Consider the following 15547-nt stretch of genomic DNA (forward strand, 5'->3'; position numbering starts at 1 on the left):
ATCTATAAGCCCGACTGCAATGACAGTGAGCCATGAGTGACTTGTCCCTGCTGCTAGGACACTTAGGTGTTTCCAGGCAGCTGGCCAGTCCAGGCTGCCTACCCTACACAACACCCTGTCGTGCCTCGTACCTCTCATCTTGTTTAGACCGAGGGGGAAGTTTACCTTACCCGTGTCTCAGATGGTATGCGTATCCATGTTACATTCATATAGCTGTGTAGGAGATTAAGCTTTGCCTCAAGAGACAGAATCAAACTAGGGATGAAAAAAGAAGGGAACAAACAGTCAAAAAGCCTGAAAGAAAAAGCAATACTTCTTAACCGGGAGAGATGTAACAGCAGCCTGAATTGTGAGCATCAGCTGGAGACCCACCCGTCTTCTCCCATGTAACCAGAGAACAGGAACAAAGCCCTCTCTGTTAGCAGTTCTCCCAATACTTCAGTCAGGTATGGCTCAAGACATTTTACTGCTTAACACTAAAGTTACAGAAAGGTCTTACTTGGCCAGTCTGGTGTTATCATTGTCATCTTTTCCCCACTCCCAGTCTTTCCCAGGATCGACCGCAAAGTGCAAAGGCAGTAACTTGTGTTCAGAGTCAGTCAGGGGGATCACCGCTGAAGTAGAGAAGAAACAAGAATAGGGGTGGGGGGAACAAAAATGAAAAAAAAAAAAAAAGATTTAGCTGTGAAAAGCAGCATAACTGATTGAAGAAGGGCAGAATCTGAGTGTGCTGCAGAACTGTCTCATCCAGAGCACCACAAATGATTTATACTGGGCTCCATTTCCCTACTTTGATGTTTGTGCAATAGAAGAGGAGAGGGAGAGGTTAATACACTGATTGCTCCTGGAGTGAAAGATAGTCACCTGTGGAGGAGGGGAGACCTCTGGGAGAACAACATTGCCATTTGGTAATGCACAATAAACATTTCCTGGAGACAGAGCCATTAGAATAGGAAAAAGCAAAAAAAAGTTGAAATATTCCTGCCTGACTCTCATACAGATGCACACACTTGTTCATTATTTTGTCTTTTCAGTTTAGTACCTTTTTCTTTTCCACTGTCAAAGAAACAAAAATATATTGGTAACAGCATTAAGAAACAAAGCAAAACGCAGTTACAGCGATTTTGGACACAAACTGTGAATTAACGTAATTGAGGAGCACAGATCAACATATATATGGGTTAAGAGGTCAGTTTGAGGCCTGCCTTGAGTGTAGTGAAAAGACCATTACTGCTGTTATATCCCAGCATTACTGTGTAGCTGTTTTGGCTCTTCTGTCCTTTGCCCTCTCCGCTAGGGCTCTACCTTCTGACACGTATCTTAATGACTCTGCTTCATACTCAGCATGCAGGGACTGCACTCTGATTTTACAGAGTGTCTATCATTCATCACCAGCAAGAAACTAAGAGAAAAACAGTCAGCTTTAATTAAAGCCAGCAATTTGCTTCCATTTCATTAGAAAAAAAAAGTAAAAGCTGTTGAGGGACTGGGTGGGATCCTCAGCGTGGTGCAGGTCACTGCTGCTCCTCTGACAACCAATTAAGGAATTTCATTTTCTATACTAGAACCCTTAAGGACTTTGCCTAGGTATTCATTCCAGCAAAGCCAAGGGGCAAAGAAACCTGGAGAAATCACCCAAACATCACGGCACTGAATTATTGAAAACCGATTGCAGTTATTGGTTATATGCTGTTTATAATCTTTTCTACAGTTCAGAAAACATATGTTGTCAAAACAAAGGTACAGCATTTTTGGTTAAATATTGTTCCTCACCTAGCAGAATGCAGGAAATTTAATCTGCATTTTAGATTAACACAGTGAAATCAGTATTTGGTTCAGACAGTTTGACAACAACTGCAGGAAGCATAGATACATTTTCATCTTTGCAGCCTGGAAATAAAAAGGTCAAACCTCTACAAATTTCATGGAAACGTTGCCCCCTACTGCTTATAGTAGGTAATTCTTGAAATATTTTCCCCATATGAACTGCAGATATAGTATAGAACAGCTGGAGATTAATCAACTTTAGTTGCAGATACTGCTGTAAGATGCAAGCACAGAAATTAATATTGTAAGAGAATTTAGCTCCTTAAAGAAACTCAATGTGAATAAGTAGCAGAGAGTCTAACCCTGCAGTTCAAAATACACTGTAAAGTGAGCTCCTGAACCATAAGAACAGAAGAAATGTACAGCAGAGGTGACAACTGAATACACTTTTTAGGACTCATTGGTGTAATATGAGGGCTTACCCTGCTGCATTCAATGAAATTATTGCAACAAAGGGGCTGGAATAACTGAGAACACAAATAACTGATCATGTTTCCCAAGGAAAAAACATGTTCTACCAATTAACTGAATTACTAGCAGGTACTGACTGGATTTACAACTGACCTTACAATGCAATATATCAACCATTTAAAGGAAGAAAGCAACTTAGAAAAGAGCAGCATTATAAGTTTACAACACAACACTTCCACTTCTGGTAGCACCTGACCTTACAGGTACAGCCTGGTAGAGAACTGGGAATGTGATCCTGAGGCAGGTGATGTTGGGAAGCCTGGACCAAAGAACTGTCAGAGAGTTGAATCAGTCTCTTTGGGATGTAAATCTCAAAAAGTAAATTTGAGTTTCTTTTCTAAGGACAGCTTGAAACTAACTGGTTTTCACATAGTTCAATAAATAATCATTTTTATAAACAAATTTTAAAGGAATCCTTTTCTAAAGCTAGCTGTTTCTACTGGTACTGAAAATACACCTAATAAAAATATTTAGTGATACTCAATTTTATTAAAATCTTAATGTCTAAGTACAAAACAAAGCTTAGAGCCGATTGTAGCATGTCACTGTTGTCTCAACTAATGTACACATTATGACACGTACTGTCTCCATCTTCACACAGAATTTGTTAACTATTATTTTTCAAACTCTGAGTTGAATGGGAACTGTATAGTCATTCTAAGGCATAGTCTGGGGTTGGTACGAAGCACTACCATCTTCATGCAAAACGTATCTGCTAAAGTAATAGAGTTTTTAAAATCTATCTTCACTGCAAGAGATTTCCTCTCTCTCAGGGAATTCTGTTTGATAGCTGGGATTTCTTGTAGGATTTCCCCACGTTCCTGACAGAAAAGTATTTTAATGTTAGGACTATAAGCAGGATCCATCACGTTCATTTCTAAAGCAAAGCCGGTAGATTGTAGCATCTTCCTGTTGCCCAGCCACATCAGAGAGTTTGCAACTTTGGTGAAGTAGTTTGGTTACACTTGGGTTTGGATGCTCTCGAGCTGAAACCACACTATTTGAAACAGTCTACAAGTCCTAATGCCAACAGATGGGATACCTCAAAAGTAACAGCAGCTATTTCATCCATGGCAGTTTTAAGACACAGAGTGAGGACTTTCATGCCATTCCTCAGTTGGGTGTACTGCCTTCTGTGCTGTGAAGTCACAGTGTTTCCCAGCACTCATCTTCATGCCTCAAGTGTCATTATTAATCTTCTATAAAGAACACCACTTTAACTATTTCTGAAAATACTAGTAAAATAAAATGCTGACACAGATACCGACATAATGCTGTTAGAAACCACTGTAACACCTCTCACACTTGTTATTGCAAACTGATTGTGGGCAGCCATTTCACTGCTGACTGGCTGACAAAGCACGGGAGTGTGGGAAGCTCTAAGCTCCATGAAGCAGCGTTAGAGGCAGTTGAGAACTGGTCTTTATTTTCCATAAAGAAAGATACAAAACACCTGCATAAATATAGCCTGCATAAATACAAAGGTGTTTATAGGTTTTTAATCAGACATTGTAGATTTTGAAACAAGAGGGCCTTTGGTGACCATCAGAATGCCAGCTATGTGCTGGTAAAAAGAAGACATGTCAAAATGTGTTTTAAATCCTCTCCAGACAAGAGGACGTTAGCATGTTTTTCTCTCTTTACATACATTTACAGTCATGCTCAAAATGATCTGATAAATGAACTATATGCCAAAGTAGAACTTCAGGCGTTCACATCAGCATTTATTTGACCACGCATATTTCACAAATACAGGACATACTGTCTCCTCCACAAGAAAGCTTCTCAGCAGCTTAAACATGTATGTACACACATGCAGTACTTCAGGCAGCTTCAGATGCTGCTCCTGACATCCGGTTACATGGTTACAGCATAAATACTATGACTGTAAGTTATGAAACGGCCTGGCTATCACAGATGCTCCTTTTAAGAAGTTGTAGCTCTAAGCTCTCAGCTGCATTCTGATAGTTCAAAATCTGGCCATGTACTGTAGCACCTGTGCCATTGTTTTCTGACTTAACAATTGTGGCTCTCCCTTCCTCTGTGCCAAAGCTGCCAACATCTCTATGCTGACAAGGTACAAAAAATAGGCATTATTAGAGCATCCTTGTGCCAATCTATTTCCTGTCACAGCATTTGAAGAACAATAGCAATGCTGTGCTAGCTGTTAGGCTGCTGCAGTCTCTAACAGCAACCAGCTTGGCAGCTGAAAGCTAAAGCATTCCCTTCATCCCAGACTTAATGCCAAGCGCTCTCTGCTGCTCCACAGAATTGAAGCCTGTGTATTCAAGGCTCTGCAGTAAAACATGTAAAATCAGATCATACAAAACAAATACTATTTTGATTCAACAGCCCTTGTAATTAACCTGGATGAACTTGCACATGAACAAAGGCAGTACTTAACATCACTGATGCCATGCTGGATATTTGATAGTTTTTTCTCTCCCAGCACCTCTCCTGTGCGACTACAGGTGTAGGAAAATCCTACAGAAAGACAGTTTCTAACTACAAGAAGTATACTTCACATTATTGCTAGCACTTGTGGGAGAAATCAAATATGTGACCTTGTTATCAAACCCAAGATCTTGCAGTGTGTGATTAACAGGAATATATGGCTTGTAATATTAGGAATGTTTCAGTAGGTGGCACCAAGTTGTATCACTGAATACTTCAACACATAGAGAGGTAGGGTCAGAGCAGCTGAACAGCAGTTTCCCTCACTACCTTTTGTCAATCCTGTCACTTAGAGGATGCCACAATAGCGAAAGGTTTGGTGAGAGGCGGCTACCCTATCTGCAAAGTTATTGCAGAGATAGTTAAGTTCTGTGTATTCAGTCAAATTATTTATGCACGTAGGCTCTTGTAAGACCTGTGATAATGAAGTATTGTATGAAGGCAGACAGACGTGCCTGAAATAAATGAGGTTACTGTCAGTCTACTGACATTATTCCAATCCCAATTGTTAGAAAGGAAGAAATGGACTCTGCCTACTCCAGAAATTGTCTTGTTTAACCCCAACAGAACTCAGACCTAAAAAGTATCAAGACCAAAGACATGGAGGCATGTTCAACAAGACAACTCTACAATTTGTAACATAGACATATATGCAGGAGCTGCTAACTTAATAGCATGCTGACATTACAGTCCTGGCTGCAGCGTATCATCAGCAACCATCAACAGTGAAACGCTATCCTTAAAAGGCTCTCCAAAACTATCTTCATTCATGTCACATTATTGCATTAAAATGGTATGAATTTGCTTTGCAGACTTTCATTACTCACAAGGTGTTTCACATCATACCTCAGTGTACTGCTTTGGAAATGGCTCCTATGTGAAAAGCATTTTCCTAGGGGCCGCTCTTCTACAGATTGAGGGCTGAAAGGCAGCTGCAATGTCCCAGTATATAATGCAAAGGCCAGACCTACTGCCAAGCACCTACCTACAAATCCTTGAAATAGCTATGTGCCACTGAAGGCTGAATAGTTGGACTGGATTGATTTTCCTATTGAATATCTGACATCTAGATCAACCTTTTTTTCCATTACTGTCTTATGATTCAGTCTCCTTTTCACCAACACAAAGTTTGCCAATACCACATGCAACCCTTTGTAGAGCGTTTCCCATCTCACACAACCTCATGTAAAAAACTCTCCGCTCCTTCCAAGAAGGATGACTTAACTAGATGTCAAATTCTTGCATGAAGATGTCTACAACAAAATGTGTCATTCAAGAGCTTCTTTCCTCCTTTGCATCGTTTTCATGAACGTCTTTCTCTCTACTTTGCACAGCTGCAGCATGCTGGCTGTCTCATAAGCATGGAAAAGGCCTAATATATCCAAAATCAGATGAAATGCACACAGGATTAGGGAATTCAATGAAGGATATTTAGTTGCCTCTAAAATACTCTCTAGGAAGGAGGACTAAATGAAATTCACTCAGGAGATCTCAGCAACCAGCACACATTCCATGCTTACTTTACAGGTATATGCATGCACCTCTGCAGTGTCATCAGGCAAAAAAAAGGAGGACTCATACCTAACAGCAAAACTCCACTGAATTTTTCTAAAGCCTCACCATGTTTTTGGCAAACCACTTTTCCCTCCCCCACAAAAGGTGCAAAGGCAGATAGTTCATCTCACAGCTTTCTATTATTAAGCAAACAGGTCTTCCAAATAAGGGCAGTTATAGCTAGCTCCTAGGCACTGATGCAGGAACAAATCCAGTCCTGAAGCTCTTGTCACTCCCAATCCCATACCTAGGAAGCTCAAACTTGACACAGAAATATCTGGTCAGTCTTTGTTGTCACTGTTCCAAAGTAAAACAGAAGACAGCAAGATGATAAGACAAAAACATTTCAGCTAAATGTTTTTAAATGAGAAAAGTGCATTTAGCGCACTAGAAGAGAGATTTTTCCATTACATGAGTTTTCAATAGTAATCTGACTCACACTTAATCTTCTGAACGCTTTACTAACCCAAATTAACAAAGGCCTTCAAGAATCCAGAAGAACAGTAGGTAACTATGACTATACCTATTTACACATATGGAACTGACAGAAAAGCTTTAAGTGCCAAAGGCAGACAGTGATAGCATAAGGATTAGGACTGAAGAGTTCTTGGCTCCCAGTCTTGTGATTAGACCACTTAGAGTCCTAAGAATGCAGCAATAAAGTTTAGTGGATATTATTTCCTTTCTGATAGATAAATACACCTACAGGTAGAAGAAAGTACTTTGTGCATTGCATTCAATATATACCCTTGGGTTGCTGTGTTTGTAGCATACCTTGTTCTCTCTGTTGATCTTTTTGTTCCATGGAAACAAGAGCAGAGAAATGGGCCTGATCATAGGCTAGCACAAGAGGTGAGCAATGGCATCTGTTAGGTAGAACTTCAAGTGGCAAATAAATTCCTCCAAATGGTATAGGTGCAAACGCTGCAAAGAAAAATGAGTTGTTTGGGTTTTTTTAACCGTGTCAAAGAACAGACAATAATGTTGGTTCTACTGTACGTAACAATTGTGCTACAACATTTTCAGAGTTCCAGGAGAGCAGCCTAAAGTGGACTAATCAATGCAGAAAACAGTCATAACAACAGGTAAGATTTCATTATAAAAACGTCAGGAAATATACTAAGAACAGTAATGAAAACATTCTGCTCTTACATACATTTTCCTTGCTCTAATTGTTTACTAGTAAAGATATTAAGGTCTTATAACAAAATCTTGATGAGACTCACACATGTATGCAGATTTGTACCTTCCTGTAATACTTCTAGGTAGAAGGGTATTTTCTAATCATCAGCAGTAAACACACTATCAGTTCTCTTGGTAACGTACTCTGCTCATGCCTTGCATTAACAGATTTCTACAAGAAACATTACAAACATGTTCATAGTCCACACACACGTCATCACACACATCATATATGTATGAATGTGTATATGTATGTGTATATATAGTAACAATGATAAGGAAAGATTAAAAAAAATTCTACAAGTAGAATTTGAATGGGTTGCTGCATCTGTAAGGGCAAAGCTCTTTCCTTTAAAAGATTCTACACTTGTTTATATATAATTATGGGGAACAGCAAGTTTGGGCAGGAAAATTCGCTCAACCTGTTTGCTTCTGACCAATTATTTTTCCTTTTGCTGTGAAAACATGAATCCTTATTGCTGAAGTATTTTTAAAATGAGCATAAGGAAAAAGTAAACCCAAACAATGCGCTGTTTTTACTAGAGACTTTTTCTTTGAAGAGGTCTGCTGTGCCCAGACTTTGGGATGGAGAACAGTATGGTTTTTGAGGCATAAATATACATTTTGGTGAGTCTATCCAAATTTGACCAAGTCATTAGTCTTTTTGAAAACCTGTACTTTGTACATACAACAGTTAAACGGGGGTAACTTGATCACACTGGTCCATGAGGCCAGCAGTGAGAAAAACACTGGGATTACTGTGACAGAATATAGCTATATAACAGCAGATAGCAATCATACACCCATTACTTGTATTTCACAATTTGAATGGAAACTGAAATTACCCCCCAGCATTTTCCTGTAGAAGTAAATTTCTGTAAACTCCACCGCGTGTTTAACATCCCCCTTTAATCAACCAAACATTCCCCTTTAGTTAAGCAACATACTATCATTAATTAGTATTCTATTAGTTCATGGTAAAAAGTGAGAGAGATTAATTTAATCATTCAAGTCCTGCTCAGACAGCTGTCCAGCTGGCTCCACATATGGATCTAACATTTGTGTGCTCACATGTGCAAACTGAATAAAACATTCTGGAAACTTTTGAATGGGAGGCAGCAAAGGAGTTAGTAAAAACAAAAAGCCAAGATATACACATTCAGAATTCAATTTTTCAAAGTCAGAATAGATTGCTTTATGCGGCGTTCTAAGGGGCATAAAAATAACACAGCAAAATTAGAACCTTGTTAACCTAGACCAGTAAGAAAAGTATTGTCTTCTGTAATTTAGTGGTTATTAAGTTAATAGGAAATATCTAGGATAAACAGATTTTCAGTGAGACTTACAGAATTATCCTGTATTTTTTACTTTTATCTAATAGAAATGGATTGAGTATCATTCTGCTCTTTTTTTTTTGCTTCTCGGAAAAAGGCAGCAGCTACCTCATAAACACTCAGATATGTTACAGCTGGGTCTTTTCTTTGTGATAGTTCAATTGATTCAATTTACATAGGTGCATACATTTCTAATGGAAAACTCTTACCTTCTCCCCCTGAGTCTCGTAACATTGTGTCTGCTACTACAACAATAGGTCTTCTCAAAATATGGGCTAAGACGAAAACATGGAACTCTTCTAAGCTCTCATACACTGGATCTTCTGAATTATCGACTCTGGAAGACACAGCATTGAAACTTTTTGAACCAACTTGAACCAACCACTGAAACCTCAGTGAACTGACATATCGCAGCAGCTATTTCTTCTTCCTTGTCACTCATATTCCCACTCTTCTGAAACACATATTCCAATTATCGAAATAGGTAACGTAAGAAATTGGAAAGGAAAATATGTTTTTGGAAATAAAATAATAGCAACAGAGAAAATGTTTTCACTTGCAGACTCCACACTAGTTTAGTAGTCAGCAAAATTCATTACTTTCTGATATTGTTTAGTAGCCTAATGGGAATAAAAAAAGGTAATTCTTAGCCAAGCTCCTGGTGTAAATCTGCTTTTGTCACAAAAATAATGATTTCATGTGACACCTTTGGCACATAGACTCTACAATGAAAGGTAAGTGTTTTTCTAGTTCCTCTAAACAAAATACACGTGAGTTTATCTTGGCAATGTAAGAAACATTGATGTCAGCTTGAGTAGGAGGAATTTAACTTACAAAGCTGTCAACTTTTTTTCTTTTATTATTACCAAAACTTTTTTTTTTTTTTTTAAGATGAGGAGGGGTACCTGTGTAAGGAACTGGAGATTCATTTTCTTATTAGATTTTCCAATGAGATGAATTTCACCTACTTTCAGACATCTAAAATCAGAAGTCTAAGCATTTCACACCTTGACTGCCTCTACAGATAACAAAAAAAGACAGGCACATCCGGAAGTAGGATCATCCCTCTCCTCTTAAGCATTTGCCCAAAGATGAGATGAAAATTCTCATTTCTCTTTACAGAATACAGAAGGAATCTAGATCAAGATGTAGTTAGGTGAGACAAGACCAAGCATTTTTGCCAGTGGAGCTTTGTGTTTCAGAAAACACACAGAAAGAATCAGTAAGAGTATCTTATATGGTAGGAGAACAGAACATAAAATTCAAACAGTAAGACAGCACTACAGAGAAACCCAAGGCTTTTCTTTACATTGGCCTTCTACAGGTCTGATCCAAATACCACAAGAATTAATTAAAGTCTTTCTGTTTTCTTCATCTAGCTGGAGCAGATACAGAGCACTTCAAAAAGTGGAGAAATAATATTTCATTTTTAGATTAAAATAAATGCTTCATTGAGGAGTATTCCATAGGTCTCAACAGAGTTAATCCTCAACCAGCTTCACAATGAGCAAGTAATTTAAGACAAAGACAAAAAACTGCTGTTCTTGGAAGGAATTAAAAAAAACCCAAAACTCCATGTACAATATAATTGGAAGACAATTTGAGCACTTGAAGAGTCTTCTGCACTCTGAAGAGTTGTTTCTTCCTTTTGAATTGTTGATACCGTTATGGAATATACATCTTGGGGAAAAAAATTCATTAAATTCATTATCCTTACTCGGTGAAAATGCCTTTCAACATCTAGTTCTCCAAAACATGGGTTTAAGTGGTAATATGCTGACAGTACGGTGTTTTGTGTCAAAACCGTGATAATTAGTCCTAAATTTCAAAGGTGGCCAAAATTAATAAATTACCTACTGAAAGAATTTGACAAAGACAAGTACACACAACATGTTTTGAAAAAAATGAGACTGAGCTATCCCAGTCCTATCTGGGATGATTTGGGCAGTTTCTGTTCTATTCATAATCTGATGTCTGAAAGGCATAAGCAATGACAGAAGACAAAGGAAAACTGAATAACAGGATGTCTATTAGAAAAGATAACTGGTTGCGACAGGAGTATCAGAGAAAACTCATGTTAGATTACATAATCACTACTATCAAGAAGAACATAGAGAGAAGACATTTAGGAAAGCCAAAAACATGTACAGCACATAGAGCAAGATTTGTAATTTTTTCAACTCAGTACTAAGAAGTTATAAAGCACCCAGGGAACCAGTCCCTGTGAGATTCATCTGCAGCCTATACATCTATTCTCAATAGCATCAAGTGTCAGAAATTCAAATTTAACAACACAAATCAATAGCATTAAACCACCACGTACATATAGAGAGGCAAATCCTTAGAATATAATTTATGGACTAAAATCCTTGAATTCCTTAAAATATACCTTTGCTATCCTATGCACCTGAATATATTAGTCTTATTTTCCCAACCTATACAAATTTAAAAAAAAGTTTTTCTTCATATATGAGTGGACAAACACAACTGCTAAGTTTGTTTTAAATGTTCTCCTTTACTGAAAAGCTTACAAAATGTGCAGTTACACGTTTCACGGCTCAAAACTTTTGACAGCAAGAAGAGAGAGACTTTATGTTAAAGAACATGTGCTACTAACTTCTAGGGATATGCTGCTGATCACTAAATGCAATGGGGTACTTTTCCCCCCAAAAAGGTAAGACTGAAAACCTGACTTAAAATTGAGTGACATTTAAAAAAAAAAAGTTTTCCAACTAGCATCAGTATGCTTTGGATCAGCCCCACAATCTTCCAGGAAACGGAAATGCCCAGCACCTTTGGAAAGCTAACCTATAAAGGCAATCATTTATGAAACAGATCATTCTTTCACCTGAACCGCAAGAATAATTCTGTTAAATTCCCCGCTTTTCTAGCTGAACACTTCCAAGCCCTTCTATGACTTCATAAGCATTTTACAGAATTTTTGGTTTCAGTTACCTCCTTTCCTGTTTTTCTAGTTTAATGTCATTAATGTCACTATCACGTTTTAAAGCTTTGCCTCTACCTAGAGGACAGAAATAAACATGCTAGATGGAAGAAGACTGAAAAATGGTAGGGTTGTGGGAAGCAGACAAAAGTAAAGATGGTAATTCACAGCTGAGTGCCACTTAAAAATAAAATACACACAGAGCACAGCTTCTGTGAGACATGAGAAATAAAGGTGGGCAACATAACCTAGGCACACTCTTAAATGAAGGCAGATTGTCCACTTATTGATAGGTGTGCAGAGAACTTCCATAATTAACCATCATTAATTTTCATTATATGTGAAAAATAGTAACTGAACATAACTATATGGGCACTGGTCTAGAATATGCGGGACAAATACAGTAACCTTCTCACAGGTCTGATGGCATCCGGCCCATCCCTGGAACTTTACATCAAAATCTTTCATCCCAACCTGGGAGCACAGCAGGATGGAAATTATTAACAGTAGGCTGATGCAGGACAAAAATTCTCTGATCAAGCAGTGAGACACCTCTCCTTCCCTGTATCCCTCTTCCTGTTACCCAAACTCGTGAGGAAATTCTTCCTGATGTTCAACCTAAATTCCCCATTTTGTAATTTCCTCTTGTATTCCTTTTTGAATTCCAACTGAATTGTTGGCTGCGATGGCTCTTCAGCATTTGCAGTGCATTATGTCAGAGTAATTTGTTAGCCAAAAGGAAGTCAAAAGAATCATGTTATTGGCAAGACAATATGCTACAAAGATTTCCAGCTGTTTTCTCACTTTGGTATTTCCAGACTATTAGTCCTAAAGTTTTTCTTCAAATCCTCTAATTATTCCTCACCTCCTAGTTAATGAGGTTTCTAGAAGTGAAAGGCATATGCCAGATGCAACTGTATCAGAAGGGCCTTTATCCCTTTGGTCAGCTGATGTCAAGCCTGACTGCACATGAAGTCCAAAATTCCACTGGGCTTTTTCAATCGTCAATATCACATCACCAAGTTGCTTGATTCACTATTTATGATCATATTCACACATTTCAAATCCTTCTCTTCTATTACACATCTGTTTTCCATTGCTCATTTTCACAGAATCACAGAGTAGTTGAGGTTGGCAGGGAGCTCTGGAGGTCACTTTGTCCAACGCCCCTGTTCAAGCAGGGCCACCTAGAGCCAGTTGCCCAGGACCGTGTCCAGACAGCTTCTGAATATCTCTGAGGAGGAAGAATTCACAGCCTCTCTGGGCAGCCTTTTCAATGTTCAATTTTATTTCAACATTGCCAGTAATTCATGTGGGCCATCTTATATTATTTCAGTGCCACTGCTGAGGATTCAGTACGAATTTTTCTAAAGATTATTGAGAATGAAAAATCATCATTAACAAGTATCCATAGCAACCTGCCACATCCTTTGATCCACTTATCATTCCACTTTTTTTCATGGACCTTTATTTATGCTAACTATGTGGCCATGAAAATTGTGGAAAAAATATTTTTGTCAATATAACAAGGAAGCAAAGGAAATTTAAGAAACTGAAATTAATTCATCTGTTCATGTAAAGTTAATTTTTAAATAATGAAATCCACATATATAAGAGCACATAAATCTGCATTGCAGGCAGAATCCTGCTCAACCAGGGCACTCTGACTAAATACCTTATCTTGATTGTAAAGAACAAATTAACAAAAAAGGATAAATATAAAAAAAATCTCAGTCTATCCTACAGGACCACTGATACAGGGTGGACACCTACTCAGCACTCCAAAGAGATTCTCTCTCCTACGGAAAATCCAATTTGTACTGCGGCCACTAATGAAAAAAAAACTCAAAAAGCTGAAACGAGAAAGTCACCTACGCTGCTGTCCCACCTGGCTATCTGCTGTCTGTTCCTCTCTTTTGCCTGTAAACTCTGAGCAAGATCTGTTTTCATGTCCTTGGATTTCCTTCTAAACAGCTCCCTATGCTAACCTTGCTTTTTTTTCCCCATACATACGTTCCAGAGTCTCGGTTTGTCCAGCAGACTCATAACAGCTATTCCAAGTTTAGATTAAGTTTCAGGATTCACACACAGCGAGAGACCAATGCCTGCGGACAGTTAAGATGTACTGAAAGATGTTCTTCAACCTGGTGATTAGGTACAAGCATGAGACCAGAATGAAATCTGAGTTCGTATCTCCATCTGCCACCATTCCATTTCTGAAACCTCTTCCTTCCCTGCTTAAGAATCCCAGAATTAAAACCAGCATACACCACAGCTGCAGGTTACTAGCAAGTACGAATTTCTGCTGTAGGTAGGTGTAGGAACCTATCCATTGATTCCCTTACACAGTATTTCAGCAATGAGCTTCAACTCAAACACAAAAAAATTGCACAGTAGTGGGACATTTCCTTTCTCTTCTTCAGGGAAAAAAAAATAAATGGTATACTGCATTGACTGAAGGAGATAAAGAATGTGAATGTTTTGAGTTCCAATTTTTATTTTAGTCTTTAAAAATATCAGTATTTTTTTCTCAGCCAAAAACAATGTATAGGAAGCAGTTTTCAAGGCATATAATAAAAAAGAAAACCTAAATCAACTTGCCCTAGATTATTTTGGTTTGAAGGCTATTTTGTATTTAATTGCGTGGGAATGCATGCTTTTGTGTAAAACGACTTCTGCGGCACGTGAGATGCAACCATCTGTCAAATAGGAAATATCCTGAATTCAACAAAAACTTGTTAAATAAGGAAAAACCCAATCGCTACGTAGGCACTAGTACTTAATTTTAATATGACATAATTCTGATCCCTCCTTTGCCTTGAATTTTACCTCTTTTCTAGAGTCTGTGGGATATCCACTGTTTTCAGATCTGAAGGGCTGTCTGAACTAGCATATTTGAATCACCACAGCAATTTGTTTATTTCCAGGCTGCGTTTGGCTTAAGTACAATTTATATCAATTGAAAACAGGCCAGATGAAAAGATTTATTATCCATCAGAAACTTGAGCTAATAAGGAAAAGATACACTGTTACAGTGAACCTTTTTCTATCTGCACCCTATAATTGCTGCATATACTGAACAGTTAAAAAGGAATAGCACTCCTATAATAGACAACCAGAGCAAATAAAAATAGTTTTAAAGCAATGTCTTTGTTAAATGATCTAAACTAAATTCTCTACAAGACGAGGGTCTTTGATGGATGCAGTAGTTTTGTATGAAGAATTCTATGTTGAAATACTCTGAATACCTAACCAAGTCCAAAACCTCAGAGATTACATGCATTTGAGAGGTACTTCCCGTTTAAATGTTCCGGTTTTCTGCCTTAAATAAAATCCTAATGACACACGGGAAGATTACAGCAATGTTCCCTCCCTTCTTCCCCATTTAAAATCACTTGTCTTTATTAGTAAGATAGTGCCAACAGCATATGAGACAGCTAGCTGGAAGGTGACAGTTAATACTAAATAAGAACACCATCCACTTTCAAAATCTGTATTAGCTCACACCACGACATCTAGCTTTCAGCTCTACTAGGTTTTCAAGAAGTGAGTAACAACGGTGATATTCAATCTAGCACTAGAACAGGCTTTGAAATCTCTGACTGACAATAGTCTGCAAAATGAAGGAATGGGTTGAATGTTCTCTTTAGCGGGATTGCAATAGTTAGGTTCTTAACAAAAACAGAGAGTACAAGACATTTTCCTTTTTTCAAAGCAGTTGCTTCAATTCAGTACCCCTGGTTTTGCTTGTAAATGGAGATAAATGAAACAATTATGTTAA

The 15547-nt window shown here is 38.0% G+C and overlaps 1 protein-coding gene across 11 annotated transcripts in view; it reads right to left on the reverse strand.

Annotated features, from left to right (window-relative positions):
• The window catches only part of OTUD7A (OTU deubiquitinase 7A), a 181465-nt gene that overhangs the window by 13310 nt on the left and 152608 nt on the right, over window positions 1-15547 (reverse strand). For all 11 annotated transcript variants that reach the window (XM_076348353.1, XM_076348354.1, XM_076348359.1 and 8 more), the window contains 4 exons: window positions 9032-9159; window positions 7081-7230; window positions 500-614; window positions 171-255 (listed from right to left, as the gene is read on the reverse strand). In XM_076348353.1, coding sequence (XP_076204468.1) covers window positions 171-255; window positions 500-614; window positions 7081-7230; window positions 9032-9159 — 478 coding nt within the window. The remainder of the gene's footprint in view (window positions 1-170; window positions 256-499; window positions 615-7080; window positions 7231-9031; window positions 9160-15547) is intronic.

This window comes from Aptenodytes patagonicus, chromosome 10 (assembly GCF_965638725.1).
Source record: "Aptenodytes patagonicus chromosome 10, bAptPat1.pri.cur, whole genome shotgun sequence".
Classification (NCBI taxonomy): domain Eukaryota; kingdom Metazoa; phylum Chordata; class Aves; order Sphenisciformes; family Spheniscidae; genus Aptenodytes; species Aptenodytes patagonicus.